General features: G+C 39.9%; 1 protein-coding gene across 3 annotated transcripts; it reads left to right on the plus strand.

The window, feature by feature from the left end:
• The first annotated feature begins 107 nt into the window (after positions 1–107).
• On the plus strand, positions 108–14,784 carry ARMT1 (acidic residue methyltransferase 1). Of its 3 annotated transcripts, XR_003969007.1 has the most exons (6): positions 117–209; positions 2,238–2,343; positions 2,755–2,999; positions 8,200–8,365; positions 11,658–13,156; positions 14,745–14,784. XR_003969007.1 is itself a non-coding variant. In XM_030316598.1 (5 exons), exons 1-5 carry the CDS (start codon positions 166–168, stop codon positions 12,423–12,425), a joined length of 1,329 nt encoding a protein of 442 aa, XP_030172458.1. In that variant the 5' UTR covers positions 117–165; the 3' UTR covers positions 12,426–13,409. The 3 variants fall into 3 exon arrangements, 2 of the variants coding, with proteins under 2 accessions (XP_030172459.1, XP_030172458.1); XM_030316598.1 differs by lacking the exon at positions 14,745–14,784 and having other exon boundaries at positions 11,658–13,409; XM_030316599.2 differs by lacking the exons at positions 2,238–2,343; positions 14,745–14,784 and having other exon boundaries at positions 108–209; positions 11,658–13,409.
• The last annotated feature ends 2,511 nt before the right edge of the window (positions 14,785–17,295 follow it).

Raw genomic sequence — 17,295 nt, forward strand, 5'->3', positions numbered from 1 at the left:
CCGTTGTTTGTCTCTCGTACGGGCACCAAATAAAGTTTTTTCATTCAAAAGCATTTTTTTTTTTTTTAACCCACGTCCCTCCCTTTCTCAGCTCCTCCTTCGCGCTGGCACCGCCTCTCTTCCTGCGGAGGGTGCGACGCGAGTTTGGGCGCCGGCAGCGTGGAGATGATGGCGGGGTCTCCGGCGTCCCTGTCGGGACAGGACGTAGGGTTCGTGTCGCTTTCCCCGCCCAGTCGCCCCTGCTCCTCTTCCTGCTCTGTTTGCGGAAAGCCGGGCCTTGCCGGGAACCTGTGGGTTACCATCGGGGGAGCTGCGGCGGGCCTCAGGGCCCCGCTCCCCGGCGCGTCTGCTCGCCTTCCTCGGACGGCGGGGGAACGAGGTGGCCCGGGGCGGGGGCGCGCCTGCTGGCTGCGGCTGCCCGCCGGGCTCCGGGCTCGGCTCGGCTTCCCGCCTTCTTCCTGACTGCTGGGAGCGGGCTGCGCACCCCGCCGAAGTCCTGGGGTCACCCGCCTCCTGTCCCTTGTTCGGGCCTTTTAGTGGCTTATGTTTTAATTTGTGTTGTCTTTCAAGTGATCCGATGTTGCTGCTTTTTTACTCTTCATGACTGTCTTGCGAGTTTATGCTCCTCTGTCCCCTTTCAGGGTGTTGCAGCGACATAGCTTTAATCATTTTTCACTTATGTAATAAACGCACTTTGGGGGGCTAAAATCTTTTTGCAAAAGCTAGGAATCTCAGCTCTATCGAGAAATGTGTCTCTTCCTATTGCCGGTGAGATTAATTTGTGGTCTCCCTATTAATGCCTGCAGCTTTTGGTTTTCCGCGTCCTGTCACAGATTTCTACATCAAGTTGTGGACGACCGTAAAAAAATACATATTTATTTGTATAAATCGAATGGCCAAATTTATATTTGAGATATAGCCTACTGCAAAATATGGGGGGGGGGTGCGGGGGAGGAGGAGCTCTTAGACGAAATTGACCTTATTCGGAGTGGATGGAGACCAGAGAGGCACCGGTGGCCCCAAATTTAAGCAGGCAATCGTTGAGAGTCATGCAAAATATAAGGAAGGAAGTGTCTGGAACCTTAAATTTTGAGTCCTGGGTTCCTCTGGCTCCACCCTAGTCCTGACCTGGGACTTTACCCTCACAGATGCAGGCCTCTGAGGAAATACTGAGGATACTTAGTACTTTTGACCCTTGGACAAGGTGGGGGTCGGTTGTGGTTAGGGGCCCTGACACCCCTCCTTCTCCCCTCCCTCAGTGGGAAATCTGCAATTTGACTTTTGACTCCTCCAAAACTTAACTACTGTACTTTGTGTCTGGTAATCTGAAGATACAAATGAACTGATCAGCTATGTTTTGTGCTCTAAAAATGCACAGAATTTCATCGTGTCCTAAAATCTGTCTTTTCTAATGGAATCCTGTGCATTTGCTTAAAAAGTTATTTCTGTATAAAATGATAATCTGTAAGTCTTTTTTTTTTTTTTTTTGTAAGTCTTGATTTTTGTAGGTCTAAAATAAAAAACATCTTCCAGTTTTTTTTTTTTTTTTTTAATTCAAGTATGCTCAAGTTTTTCTTCCAGCTTTTTTTGTTCTTTGGCACTTCTCGAAAATTTCTTGATTTTGGGGTTGTGAGAGTGAGATGGTAACATCTTGTTTGAGGGCAGAGTAGGAGTCCTTATGCAGGTAGAGAAGAGAGCAGACAAAACCTTTGAAAAGAAAAAAAATGGCTAAGGATATAGACTAAGAGAAAAGTGAGAAGCAGGTTCCTAAATAGCTTTCATTCTTTATGTTCCTCTAGTACAGTAGACGCTCTCAGGCAATTTTACATCCATTGCCTCGTTCATCTTTCCAAGTAGGTGAAGTCAGTAATAACCCTGGAGTAGAGCCTGTTTGATATTTAGGATGATCTTTTTTCTGTCCTGTCATGTTGTTAAACTAGTTTCTGATTCCAGAAAATAAGAGGATTAGAATGGGAAAGATAAGATTGATGGCACAGGCTCCAGGGGAGAATCTGGGATTAGAGGCACAAAGACTGTTAGCTTTCATGACACGTAACTCCAGAGAAGTTTGCCGATTTTCCAATGTCTTAATGTAGTAGTCAAACAATGCTGGCTTACTTTATAATGCTTGTATGCAAAGGGCTTTGAATTCAAATGAGCTGTTCTAGAAACAACGACGGCCAATCTGTTGGTATTAATGCTAAGTAATATACTGTGTATGTGGCTCTCTTTTCTAGATCGTTTGCATATCTTACAATTAAAGACAGAATACCACAGATCTTAACCAAAGCTATTGATACATTGCATCGACATAAAAATGAATTTTTTGAGAAACATGGAGAGGTAATATTGTGTTTTAACTTTAATTTTTTGTTAATCCTTTAACAGAAACACAATAGCTGTTTTTTGTCTGTGGTAACAATCATTCCTCCTGACGATAAGAACTCTGGTTTTTAAGAAGAAGCTTAAACAAAACAAAACAAAAAAGGCAGAATAGATAAGACAGGATAATGTGTGTGCTCTTTGATTTTTAACTTAAGAATTCTGAATATCAATGTTTATATTAGTTTGTAAAAGACATAAAATGTAGCTTTGAAGTCTAGTATTTTTTTTCCTTCTTTAGGACCTTAAAAATGTTAACCTAGAGGACTTATTTCTGTATAATATTAACTGTTTGCATATATAAATTATTTAAATATAGAGTATTCAGATATATTTTTGAAATATTTAAAATTTTTTTTCGTGTTTCTGCAGAAAGGCATAGAAGCTGAAAAGAAGGCAATTTCTCTTCTTTCTAAATTACGAAACGAATTGCAAACAGATAAACCAATAATCCCCTTTGTTGAGAAGTTTGTTGATACTGACATATGGAATCAGTACCTAGAATATCAACAGAGTCTTATAAATGAAAATGATGGGAAACCCAGGTGGTTTTACTCACCTTGGTTGTTTGTAGAGTGCTACATGTATCGTAGAATTCATGAAGCAATTATCCAAAGGTAAGCATATAACATCAGATAATAAATGTTTAGAGAACTTAATGCTTTCACAAAATTATAGAATAAGTTTAAAGATTAACAGTGGAAGCCAGAATTCAGTTCAGATATTAATGACAGTATCGGATATTTCTGTAAATGTTATCGATATAGTAAATTCTTAGCAGTTATAACCCAGTTGTTTAGAATAGACATAAGATCTAATATCTGAATAAAATAATATAATATCTGAATAAAAATTCTTAAGAGTTTAGAGTAAAATGAATTGTACTGGGACACCCAGGTGGCTCAGTTGGTTAAGCATCCCAACTCTTGATTTCCTGAGTTAAGATCCCAGGGTCATGGGATTGAGCCCTGCATTGGCTCCTTGCTGAGTGTGGAGCTTGCTTAAGATTCTCTCTCCCCCCTCCCTCCTTCCCCTCCCCCTCTTTCTCCCCCTCTCTGTCCCTCTCTCCCTCTCCCTCCCTCTCCCCTACTTGTGCTCACTCTCTCTCTCAAAAGTAAAGATTACTGATCAAAAAATGTTAATATGAAATAATTATTTCTGTAAAAAAACAAGACAGGACAGAGTAAGCATGTTTTGTTTATAAAAATAGGTAATAGATCAGAGTTGATTTGGGGTAAGGAGTCAACAGAACAGTGAATCACTACAGGGTTTTATGTACTATCTTAATTTTTAGGCCTTTTTTTTTTTAATGGCTAGATTAGAAACAGACTTTAAAAGTTAAACACATGTCAAAATCACTTTTTGTAGGCTTGTTTGTACTAATTTATTTCTTCCTAGGAAAATTCAGGTATAGAACTGATTTAAAGAGCAGAAGAAAATGTAATGGGGATTATCCTTTTAGCTAGCTAGTTACAAAAATACAGGTTTGCTAACTAAGGAATTCTTTGGTATCTGTTCCTAAACATAGCAAAGGATAATTTAAAGCAATTGATCAAATCAGCACGAATAGTAAAATAAAAAAATTATTTTGGGAAACATGCATAATTTGAGTCTATTCATTAGCTTTTTCTGACTTCAGAAATTATTTTTTCAAGTCACAATTTGTTGTTTTTGCTGATAAGTTTATTTAATTAAATTATTTTTTCTGACCTCACACCCACTGCTGAATAAGTGTATTTTAGGACTTTTGCTCTAAAAGCAAAAAAATGCGCTGTTAAAAATCTAGCACATTGCCTGGCACATGGAAGGCATCTAAACAAGACTATAGCTAATACTAGGAGCTGCCATGTGCTGAACATCGGCTGTGTTCCAGTTACTTCGCAACCCAGTGAAGTATAGGTATTACTATGTTTCCATTATGTCTGAGGAAACTGAGGTTCAGTGGTATTAATAACTTTTCCCTAGGTTACATGACTAGTAAATGGTACAGTCAGTATTTGACCCTGTTCTGTATAAATCAGCTTAGAGCCCTCATGAAACCATCTTTTTCCAAGTAGTAGATTTGGGTGTCTTGTCAAGGACTAAGGCAAGTCTGAAATTCTGGGTGATGGTTTCATAACTTGGGGAAATATCCATCTTACTAGTCAATACCATGCTGCTGAAGTGTCTGGGTGGCTCTCTGTAGGGAGTTGGTGGAGTTTGGAAGTTAGAAAGGTAAAAGGAATGTGTTTCTGAGTTTGCCTTTGGAGGTAGATCAGGTTCAGAGAATAAAAAAGTCCAGGTTAGAAGTTTACAATAGAAGTTTACAAACCTGGCTACACGTTTATAACTCAGTTGGGCGAGAAGATTTTTTTAACATGTAGCTTTTGAAGTCATTATATTAAAATAAACACTGATGATTTAATTTGCGGTGGGGCCTGGGCATCAGTTTTTCTTTCCATACCTCGGAAGACTGCACACCCTGGATTGATAGCCACTGGTCTGGAAACAGCTTGCTAAAAGGAGTCAAGGCAAATTTAGCCTTAAGTGGCAGAAACAAAACTACTAATCTCTCATGGATGTAGACCTCTCCTAAGGTGATCTAAGGTGGCTGGGGCAGGCAATTTGTATCCAAACTCAGGTTTTAGGTCAGTGTAAGGAAGTACTATTCCACAGAAGTAGTAATGAAATCGTTTTTAAATGTCCCAATTCATAGGAGGAATTCCTGCCCTGGGCCAGTGATAGCTCCAGTGACCAAAGAAGGGTCTTCTTAGCTTTTCTAGGATCCCAAAGCACACCTTCACTTTAAGAGCTGTTTGTGCTGATTTTGCCCCTTATATTGAAACATACGTGTAATTTTTTTTTTTTGTCAAGATGTTTGGTTTTAGTTTTTCTCAGCGTTAAATAGTTGAATAATCTGCAAGTCTGAAGACAAAATCTCAGCCATATGTGAAATTTAAGTAAATTATTAAGTAAATATACTTCAGATATTGAAAAGTGAGAGTATGGAGAAAACAAGCATTTTAAAACTTTTATTAAAGTAGAATATGGGGGCGCCTGGGTGGCTCAGTCAGTTAAGCATCTGACTTTGGCTCAGGTCATGATCTCATGGTTCGTGGGTTCAAGCCCTACATCAGGCTGTGTACTGACAGCTCAGAGCCGGGAGCCTGCTTTGGATTCTGTGTCTCCCTCTCTCTCTGCCCCTTCCCCACTTGTGTGCTCTCTCTCTCTCAAAAAGAAGTAAAACTTAAAGTATAATATGCATTCAGAACATATCTTTTTTTTTTTAAGTAATCTCTACACCCAATGTGCGGCTTAAACTCAACAACCTCAAGATCAAGAGTTGCATGCTGTATGGACTGAGCCAGCCAGATGCCCCCATCCAGAACATATCTTAAGTGTTCAACAATCTTTACCAGAACACACTTATGTCCCAAGGGCCCCCATCAAGAGTCAGAACCTTACTAGGACCCAAGAAACCCACCTTATGGCCCCTTTCAGTCCTGACATCACTGCCCTTCATAACACTATTCTGACCTGTGTTAGTTTTGCATGCTTTTAAACTGCATTTAAATGAAATTATATGGGATATACTTTTCTGTCCGGTTTCTTTCATTTAGCATTAATGTTGGTGAGACTCATCCGTATTGTCGCCTATAAATTAAATAATTTTCATTGGTACATAGTGTTGCATTATATGACTATATCACAATCTGTTTATCTATTGTTGATGGATATTTGAGTAGTTTCCAGCCTGGGGTTATGAAGAATGCTGCTGCAAACATCCAAACACATGTTTTTAGTGAGCATATATGTGTGTTTCTGTTTGGTGTATATCTAGGAGTGAACCCCTGGGTCATAGTGTATGCACATACATGGCCTCAGTAGATTCTAAAATAGTAAACATTTTAAAATCAGGAATCAAATGTAAGTGTGTGAGTGTACTCTTAAATACAGGAATAAGGCTTTTTTTTTTTTTTAATTTATTTTGAGAGAGAGAGAGAAAGTGGGGGAGGGGCAGAGATCCCAAGCAGGCTCCCTTCGGTACTGAGCCCCACATGGAGCTCGATCTCATGACTGCAAGATCACAACCTGAGTGGATGTCAAGAGTTGGACGTGTAACCCTTTTTTTCCCCCAAATTTAAGGCTCATTTTTAAAATGAGGTGTGACTTTAATGATGTGTTAATAAAACACCAGAACAAGGATTGGCAACATTTTTCTGTAAAGGGCAAGGTAGTAAATATTATGGGCTGGCGGGGGGACATGCGGTCTTTATCGCAGCTGCTCAGCTCTGTCCGTGCAGTGCAGAAGCAGCCACGGACAGTACGTAAATGACTGAGCGTGGCTGTGTTCCTAAAACTTCATTTATGGACACTGAAATTTGAATTTCACGTGTCAGCAAATATAACCATTCAGAAATGTAAAAATCATTCTTCGCTCACAGGTCATACAAAATAGGTGACCCGCACTGGGTTTGCGAGCTGCAGTTTGCAGACCTCTCTGCTTGAATCTGTGCATCCAAGTAATTTTTATCTTTTTTTTTTTTAAGTCGCCTTGAAAGACTGATTTATTTCAGCAATGCTGCCATTGCTAAAAATATCTTTTAATTCTTTGGAACTTCCTTCAGAGCCAGTTTACAGGCCTCAAAAAGAAATTAGTCTCCTCCTTTTTTAGTCATTTTTCATTTTTGATAAAAAAAAGAAAAAGAATCTTTTACTCCATTTGATTTGCACACATCATTCTACTGAAATTGCTCTGAGTGACTTTGGGTTCCAAATGAACTCCAGAGGAGAAAGAGGCGCTGTCACTGACAGGGTGTGTAATAGTGTGCTGCAGGTTCTGAAGAGAATTCCAGAAGTGCTTGAGCAATGGCTGCATCCTCAGAATAAGGGTCTCGCTTCCCAGGGTGACTGACTGGAAGGAGACAGCAGTCATGTGGATGTGTAAATTCTGGTATGTTTTTGTCTTTTTTTTTTTTTTTTTAAATCACTTCCACAGCAGTCACATTGTTTTTATCCTAAGGTAGATGATCCAAGGAAAAAGTTGCTAATTTAGAAGATCAGATGATCTGAATACCTTTTATATTTGGTTCTGTGAAGTCTATGATGTTCTTATTTATACCTTGCTGGTTATGTTTCTCTTAGGCTGGTATTGATCTCTCATTGGACAGACAGCTTAAAGATGTAGCCACAGCACATGTATCACCACTGGTCAAAGTCAACTTGGGAATAAAAGTTGACCTAAAAAACCCCAGGAAACTACATATACGTGACCAAAATTTGTCATTATAATAAAAGTTATGTTTGTATTTTCTGATTTCTCTCAAGTAGTTGTTGGGTTCCCATAGTACTCTATGTTTTACTCTCTTGGTGATTAGCACATTGGATTCAAGTATTTATATGCATATGTTTGTAACTCGGAACCCTGCCACATTTAGCACCCAAAAACTGCTAAATTAAAGCAATTATTTTGAATTTTTGTTTCTCTCTCCTTTTGCTCTGGAAACCATACTGGGTGAATAATTACAGATAGAGTCGCTACAACTATTTAAAATTCCAGTAAAATTTTGATTAGGGAACTTGTGACAGTTAACTAAAATGAGTTTGGGGATTTGTTTTTGTGTAATTGGATTAAATTGATTTAGTGTGTATAATTTGATAATTATTTGTTTTTCTGTAATTGATCTATGTTATTATATGTAGTATCTGTTACCACTAATTTTTGAGACTAGATGCTTCTATTCTCTTTCCTTTAAAGAATTGCAATTACCCAAATGTTAAATAAAAGAAGGTACAGAGTTCTATAAATGTTTCGCTTACGTTTTTCTCCTCTTGTAGTCCGCCAATCGATGACTTTGATGTATTTAAAGAATCAAAAGAGCAAAATTTCTTTGAGTCACAGGAATCTCTCATTGCTTTGTGTACTCACCTACAAGAGTTGAGAACAACTATCGAAGACCTAGATGAAAATCAGCTGAAAGATGAATTTTTCAAACTTCTTCAGGTAAACGTGATAATCTCCTGTATTTAAAAAAATTTTTTTTAACGTTTATTTATTTTTGAGACAGAGAGAGACAAAGCATGAACGGGGGAGGGGCAGTGAGAGAGGGAGACACAGAATTGGAAGCAGGCTCCAGGCTCTGAGCCATCAGCTCAGAGCCCGACTCGGGGCTCGAACTCATGGACCGCAAGATCGTGACCCAAGCTGAAGTCGGATGCTCAACCGACTGAGCCACCCAGGCGCCCCTCCTGTATTTAAACAGTCAAAAAGTAAACTGGGATTGATTTAGCAACAGAGCATGTGTGTATATATTGTCATTTAAGTTATAATTGATCATTTTTTATCATTTTAGTAATAGTGTTATTCAAGAGATAAAAATCCACTTAATCTCTGAAAATGAGTTTTGAAATTTCTTTGACTGGAGGTGATGTTAGTGGCACAGGTGTCATCTGGCTTCATGGCTTGTGTCATTCTTGAGAGGATACTTTACATTCGTTTGGTCAGCCTACCCTGACTTGGGCTTGAATGCTGGTTCTGTTTGTTGTTGGATCTGAGGCAAGTCACTTAACTTCTCTGAGCTACAGTTTTCTCGTCTGTTAAATAAGGACGGCATCGTATACGTCATTTGACATGAGAATGAAACTAGATTCAGTCCTGTCAGCGTGAAGCACGGAGCCTAGAACAGCCTCCTGCTACCATCAGCTGTAAACGCTCAGGTCGTCAGTGGTCTGTTTAACGTGACTTTATTACGTTCCTTCATCTGTCTTGTATTACATTTTGCTTTTAATTCTCATTCAAAACATCCGAAGATTTAAGATATGTTATTAGAATCAGAACTATTTGAAAATACGTGGTTTTAGACGACAGTATCCCCAGCCCTCATCTCCCAGAAAAAGTCAGAAGCATCCCCAGAAAAAGATGTTATTAGAAAATGCCACGAAAGGAGATAAAGCAGGGCAGGAGAACCGGGGATGGTGGGGGAGATGCAGGGGTGTAGTGTGAAGTGGGGCTGCCAGGGAAGGGCCTCTGAGAAGGTGGTGGGGAAAGACCCGAGGCAGGTGAGGACATGGGTCCCATGCATGTCTAGGGGAATGTTCCTGCCTAGGGACCCGCGGGGGTGTGAGAGAAGGTGCCAGGTGATCCTGCAGGAAATGAGCAGTGAGGCGAGGGGGCTGGAAGGGCCACAGAGGCCTTGTAAGCGAAGGTGAGGACTTTGGTTTTTACTTGCATTGCAAGCACTGGGGAGCTATTGGAGCGTTTTCATCTGAGGAGTAACAAGGATGAACTTGTTTCAAGGGTTACTTCTCAGGACACGGTGAAGGGGCACAAGGCTAGACACCGGGAAGTCTGTTATTAAAATGACCCACGTGAGAAGACATGTTCAATGTCACCAGCATTCTGGAGACACTGTGAAAGCAGAGACTGCAGAGTCCTGGTAAAACTTTGAGGGCAAGCACAGTAGGCTGCGTGATTAAGAGGGAACAGCTTGCTTTGAGTTTGGAAGGAAAGTTGTCAGGGTGTCGTTAAATAATAAGCCTAGTCATCTCCCCCCTTTGGAACTATTCCTTTATGCTGAGCTTTGACTTAAAAAAAAGAAAAGAAAAAGGAAAAGCAGTAGTCACATCAGTCTTTATCCCTAGCTAGCCCGTTGTTTCCGGGAATAGTCCTTGAGTATGTCTTTGTCCCATAAGTAATATAATAAGTTGTGAAGAAGAAGGAATACCACTCTCTTTTCTGTCATCTAGTCTGGCCAAGTAACGGAGGCCAAAAGTTGCCTTCCGTTAGCGCTCATGGTGGATCACCAGCAGTTTAGCTTCCTACCAGAACATGAAGGTGTTTTCGTTTGCAGGGAATGTTGGTCTGTTTTTAGAAGCCATAGAACTCCACCCCTGTCCGCGCGAACATTTCATGCCTGCTCTGTCAAAGACTGGATGCTGGGCGTGTGATGGTGAGGAAAACAGATAGAACTTGCTATCACAGAACTTGTAATCTTGAGGGAATATAGACAGTTAATGGCACAAATTAATGTGGAATTACAAACTGGAAGATGGGGTGCAGGAAACGTGCAGGGGGCCGGCAGAGACCCTCACCTCCGCTGAGGAGTGCCGTCATCAACCCCACTGTTTCTCTGTCAGGTAGACACTTAACTGTTTGAGCCTTGCACTTAAAAAATCCATTCATTTATCTTTGTGGGTTTTTTTTTTTTTAAGTTTATTTATTTTGAGGGAGAGAGAGCACGAGTGGGGTAGGGGCAGAGAGAGAGAGACAGAGAGAGAATCCCTGATGTGGGGCTCGATCACACGAACCACGAGATCATGACCTGAGCCGAGATCAAGAGTTGAATGTTTACCCCACTGAGCCTCCCAGGTGCCCCCATTCATTTATGTTTTTAAAATAATATTCTTGGTTGGAACATGCATTTTCCTCTTATTTTGAATCACACAAGTAGAGTTTGTTTTGGCTAACATTTATTGAGTATTGGGTATATTATTTAGACATACTATGTCGATTAATTTTCGCAGTAACTCTACAAGGTAAGTGCTGTTGTTACGTCATTGTTCAGTTGTGGGACCATTGTAATTTACCAATGGTCGGTAATTGGAAATGCTGGGAATTGAACCCAGGTCTATCTATTTCCAGAGCCTGTACTCCTAAGCATGTAATTTTAATTAGAGCTTTAAAAAAGAGGGGCTGCATGCCATTTTCTATAAACTAAGCTGGAGTGTTATTTCAGTTTAAAATAGAATAACAGATAATTAGAGTTGGAGAGGTCTTTAGACATCTTGCCCAATTTCTTTATTTTACAAGTAAGAGAACTAAATCCCAGAGAAGTTGCCTGGTCCTAAGTTTTATATAACTAGTAAAAGAAACTGAGCAGTTTGGGTAGGAGTGGGAGGAGGGAAAAAGGAACTTATTTTTCTCATGACTTTGGATTTTTAAATAAACTTTGTAGCCTCTTTTCACAGTGTATCATATTCTCTTATCTGCAAGATGCAAAATCCTTCTGATTAAGCAACACGAATCGTTAAAATCATTCAGATCAGTTTTTTAAAAAGTTTATTACCTAGTGACCAATTAAATGTTTCATTGTCTTAATCTTGATTATACATCATGATATAAACAATCTTTGCATTATTAGAGAAAGTGTAGATCTGATGGATATTTTGTATCAAGACTGCTGTAGAAGTAAATTTTATGAATAGTTTTAGCAACCCCTTGCCCCACATTTTACATAATAGAGGTTTTGTTGGTTATTCAAAAGAAGGGTAAAACTTGTGTACTTTTTCTTTTTCAGATTTCGCTGTGGGGCAATAAATGTGATCTGTCTCTATCGGGCGGGGAAACCAGTTCTCAGAGAACCAACATAATAAATTCTGTGGAGGAACTAAAACCTTTCATTTTAGTGAATGACATGGAACATCTTTGGTCACTGCTTAACAACTGCAAGAAAACAAGAGAAAAAGCGTCTGTTACTAGAGTAGATGTTGTTCTGGATAATTCTGGGTTTGAACTCGTTACGGATTTAGTATTGGCTGACTTTCTGTTGTGCTCTCAACTGGCTACCGAGATCCATTTTTATGGAAAAACTATTCCGTGGTTTGTTTCTGATACTACTGTCCATGATTTTAACTGGTTAATTGAACAAATGAAAGGTTCTAATCACAAGTGGATGTCCAAGTGTGGGGCCGACTGGGAAAACTCTATTAAAATGGGCAGATGGGTTTACCATGATCATATATTTTGGACTCTTCCTCATGAATTCTGTGTAATGTCTCAGGTGGCTCCTGACTTATATGCCGAACTACAAAAGGCACATTTAATTTTCTTCAAGGGTGATTTGAACTATAGGAAGCTGACAGGCGATAGAAAGTGGGCATGTACCATTCCCTTTCGTCAGGCTCTGCGAGGGTTCCATCCTGCCCCTCTCTGCAGTGTAAGGACATTAAAGGCCGAGGTTCAGGTGGGGCTGCAGCCCGGGCAAGCTGAACAGCTCGCAGCCTCCGAGCCCAACTGGATGACCACCGGGAAGTATGGAATATTTCAGTTTGATGGTCCGCTCTGACTTGCTTTAGGATGTCTTAAGTTGTCTGGAAAAATCTGACAGTCGCTTGGCATCCCCAGAAAGGCAGTGTGCGAATTGAGTCACGGGGCTGCTCTGCCTGGCTCTGGGAAGCCTGGCTTCTCGGTGCTCCCGTATGTGCCCTCTGGACGCTTCTCTCTTCGAATGTTTTGCCCCACGACATTGTTTGGGAGATAGACGGAGTAAGCTAGTTACAGAGATTTACGTTTCTGTTGGCATTTTAGTAACTTATTTCAAGTTAAATGCATAATTTCAAGTGGTACTAATGAACTTATTTTTAATTGGGCAGAAAGTAAAATAATGCGTGAATTCTGCTTTTAAAGTTCGTTAACATTCTTTTAATGCTATACTGCATGGTATTTACAAGCATGGGATTTTATTTAACTTGTTTTGGCGCTCTAAAAATAAGGGCTCTGGGGAGACATTTTAAATACGCTTTGAAAAGAGAGGGATTTCTTACAGCTGTGACATTTGAACAATGGACGTAAAGATTACTTACCTCATAAGTTAGTTTTAAATTTTGTTCTCCTTGAATTTTATTTCCTTTTAAATACCCTGTTTTATTTGCACGCATTTGTATTTTGATTGACCTGCGGAATGGACACTAGGAAACCCAAGATTGAACAGAAACAACTGGTATTTGAAGAACCGTGGTACCTTTTTACGTTCTATTTGCAATGTCCATGATCAACTGAAATGTAGTATTTTAACACGTAAGTGTTTTAAATGAACAGATTTTTAGATTGTTCTGCAGTTTAGAAAAAAGTGCTTTAGATAAAAAAGATTCTTGTGCATTGAATTTGGAGTACTACCAACAAGTTAATTTTTTACATGCTTACACATTTTTTGGTGACTACTTCATATTAAAGACTAAGTTTCAGGTCAGTTTGCTTTGAAACTGAAATTGGAAATAAACCTGGAAATGTTTTTCCTGAACTGGTATAATAAAATGAATTGTACTGAAAATCTTGTTGGTTTTATTTTTTCCAGTGGGTGAAAGTCAAGGAGGGACGATTAAGTATGAGGTCTAAGAAAGAAACTCATAATGTACATGTTGCCAAAGCAGTTCTTAAATTATGTCGCTTATAAATGAGGTTAGTCTAAATGAAGTTATAGTCTATGACCTTGCTAAGTGTTTTTAAAAAGCTATGTCAAATATTTATATAAAGCTGCACGTTTTGAATTTACTCTTACCTACGTGTGTTCCTGTTTTAAACATTAAGTTACTAAAATACTGAGCATAGTATAAGTGTAGACACTTGACATGAGTTAAAAAATGAGTATATTTGTGTTGACTTTATAGCCACAGTGTGGGAAAATGTAATAATCCCATTTTCCAAAGCAGTGAATTTTTTTGTTTTTATTATGTTGTATTAAGAACATGAATTTAGGATTCGTGAGGAGCTAGTTCACCCCCTCCTATAAGAGCACAGAAGCAAACGAGCAAGCAAGAAGAGTGGCACGACGGAAGAGGAAGTCGATTCTAGATGGAAGTCTAACAAATGCTTAGCAGGGGTGGGACCCACCTGTAGCTTCACCGGTTGGCTTTTTAAAATTGAAGTTTAGTTGACACACAATGTTACCTTAGTTTCAGGTGTACAACAGATTGGGCCACTCTCTGCTCCCCAGGAGCTCAGAGGGGAGCTTCACCCCTTTTGCCCATCCCCCACGCCCCTCTCTCTGGCAACCATCAGGTCGATCTCCCTATTCTATGTTTCTGGGGTTCCTGGGTGGCTCAGTTGGTTGAGCGTCTGACTTCAGGTCGTGAAACTCATGGCTCACGAGTTCAAGCCCCACATTAGGCTTAGCGCTGAGGGCACAGAGCCTGCTTTGGATTCTTTGCCTCCCCCTCTCTCTGCTCCTCTCCCTGCCCTCTTTCAAAAGTAAACATGAAAAAAGATAAAAAATCTCTTTCTGCCTTTCTTGTTTCTAGATTCCACATCTAAGTGAAATGTGATTATCTGTCTTTCGATGGCTTATTTTACTTAGCATAATCTTGGTTAGGTCCATCCATGTTGCAAATGGCAAGACCTCTTTTTTTTTTTTTTTTTTTTTAATGGATGGGTGATACTGTGTGCATGAGTGTGTGCATATAACATAACTTATCCCATCTACCAGTAGACCCTGGTTGTTTCCATATCTTGGCTATTATAAATAATGCTATAGTAAACATAGGGGTGCATATATCTTTTTCAATTAGTATTTTCTTATTCTTTGTGTAAATAGGGGAATTACTGGGTATATTCCTATTTTTATATTCCTATTAAAAAAAATTTTTTTTTTTATGTTTATTTCTGACAGAGAGAGACAGAGCATGAGCTGGGGAGGTGCAGAGAGAGAGGCAGACACAGAATCCAAAAAAGGCTTCAGGCTCTGAACTGTCAGCACAGAGCCTGATGCAGGGCTCAAACTCACAGACTGCAAGATCATGACCTGAGCCAAAGTCGGACTCTCCACCAACTGAGCCACCCAGGCGCCCTATATATTCCTATTTTTTTAATGGTTTGAGGAGCCTCCATACTGTTTTCCACGGTGGCTGCACCAACTTACATTCCCACCAACGGTGCACAAGGGTCCCTTTTTCATTTTTGAATCTTTTTTAAAACCAGCTTTCTTGAGATGTAATTCACATACAATTCATCCATTTAATGTGTATGGTATTTTAGTATATTCACAGTTGTGCGACCATGACCAGAAATTTGATTTCTAATTTCAAAACGTTTTTGTCACTCCTCAAAGAATCCCTGTGCCTGTTAGCGGTCATTCCTCATTCTCTTCTCAGCTCTTGGCAACTAGTCATTGACTTTTGGTCTCTGTGGGCTTCCCTGTTCTGGACATTTCCTATATAAATAAGAATCAGAAAATATGTGGTCTTCGTGACTGGCTTCAAGCTCATCAGTTGTAGCTGTAGGTTTTCAGTCCTCTTGGGTTTCAGCCCTCTTGGGGACACGCCTAGAAGTACACGCTAGAGCCCATGGCAGCTGTGCTCCTGGCTGTGAAGTGGTCTCTTGTGGTTTTGATTTGTATTTCCCTAATGACTAACGGCGAGCATATCTGAGCGTATTTGAGCCGATTGGCCATTTGCATATCTTCTTTGGAGAAACGTCTTTTTAATTCATTGGCCCATTTTAAAATTCGATTATCTTTATTACCGAGCTGTAAGAGTTTTTATATATTCTGCATACAAGGTCTCATTGGATACATAATTTGCAAATATTTTCTCCCATTCTGTGGGTTGTTTTGTCACTTTCTTGATGGCGTTGTTTGCAGCACCAAAGTTTTCTACTTTGATAAAGTCCTTCTATGTATTTTTTCTTTTGTTGCAAAGCCTTGGTTTTTGAACTGCTTCTTAACATCCACTTGAGGGCCGCTGCAGTGAGGGACTGAAACACCCAATGGTCAGGGCTCTGTCTATAGTCTTCCGCTCCCTCACGTATTTCAACCCACCAGGCTTGGAGGTCAGTTAGGGGTGTTCCCCCTGAAGAGCTGAGTGATTTGGGGAAACTCCCAAAATAGCATCTGCAATTGTTTCAACTGCTGATGTCATACTTGGTTAAGCATGAAGTAGCTCTTGAATACAGGTTATACATTTCATGCAATACATTTTTATCAAGACATAGACCCAGTATCTTATGTACATTATGGAAATATAGATGAAGGGCAGGTAAATAATTAGGTGAGGTTGGTGGTTTATACTCCATGGGTTTATGTTACTCTCTGATGAAACAACAGTGGACAAGATTTTTTTTTTTTTTAATTTTTAACGTTTATTTATTTTTGAGACAGAGAGAGACAAAGCACGAATGGGGGAGGGTCAGAGAGAGAGGAAGACACAGAATCTGAAACGCTCCAGGCTCTGAGCGGTCAGCACAGAGCCTGACGCGGGGCTTGAACTCACGGACCGCGAGATCATGACCTGAGCCGAAGTCGGATGCTTAACCGACTGAGCCACCCAGGCGCCCCAAGATTTTTTTTTTTAATGCTTATTTTTGAGAGACAGAGTTTGAGTGGGGAGGGACAGAGAGAGAAGGAAACAAAGAATCCAAAGCAGGCTCCAGACTCTGAGTTGTCAGCACAGAGCCCCATGCGGGGCTTGAACTCACAGACCATGAAATCATGACGTGAGCCGAAGTCAGACATGTAACCAACTGCACCACTCAGGTGCCCCAGCAAATGGACAAGATTTATTGAAATGATCCAGCTTTTTTTTTTCTTTCTATAATTTGAGGTGTATTTTGTGTTGGATAAAATGCAGTAATGTTTTTGAATCTTTATCAAGCCAGACCTTGGTTGTTCAACCTCACGGTCATGTTTATGTAAAAGAAACACCCATCACAAAAGACAATATCAACATAGTTCAAACTCTTTACTTTTTTTTAAGAAAATTCCAGAGTGGATCAAAAACATAATTCAGAGTTCTATTTATTAAAATTCCCTCTCCCACCCATTTTTCTGCCCAAACCCCCCAATGAGTCTTGTTCTGGAATCTCTCCCTCCATAAAACTTTTCTTCTCCTCTCTCTCTCTTTTCTGAACTGGAGGGTAGGGAAGGGAAAGACTGAACACTTCTACACATGCATCTCTTATTACTTAAATGAAGCTTTAATGTAATGTCTGACTCTTATGGTAAGCAATCAGTGATGTCTTGAGATTATAGAAAATGAATAAAGCAGAAGGGAAAAATAGGAAAAACAAGAGCATAATCCTATCACCTTTAAATACCCCTGTTGATTTTTATGTATGCATTTCTTTTTTTAAAGGTTATTTATTTATTTTGAGAGAGAGGCAAAGAGAGATGGAGAGAAGGATTCCCAAGCAGGCTCCACACCATCAGTGCAGAGCCCCATGTGGAG

This window comes from Lynx canadensis, chromosome B2, assembly GCF_007474595.2.
Source record: "Lynx canadensis isolate LIC74 chromosome B2, mLynCan4.pri.v2, whole genome shotgun sequence".
Classification (NCBI taxonomy): domain Eukaryota; kingdom Metazoa; phylum Chordata; class Mammalia; order Carnivora; family Felidae; genus Lynx; species Lynx canadensis.

What these genes read in the sequence shown, in the direction of transcription:
- ARMT1 (XM_030316598.1), top strand. Translation starts at nt 166, where the DNA reads ATGATGGCGGGGTCTCCGGCGTCCCTGTCGGGACAGGACGTAGG. An exon ending in TTTTTGAGAAACATGGAGAG is followed by an intron (nt 2,344 to 2,754) that starts GTAATATTGTGT and finishes GTGTTTCTGCAG; the next exon opens with AAAGGCATAGAAGCTGAAAA. An exon ending in CATGAAGCAATTATCCAAAG is followed by an intron (nt 3,000 to 8,199) that starts GTAAGCATATAA and finishes CTCCTCTTGTAG; the next exon opens with TCCGCCAATCGATGACTTTG.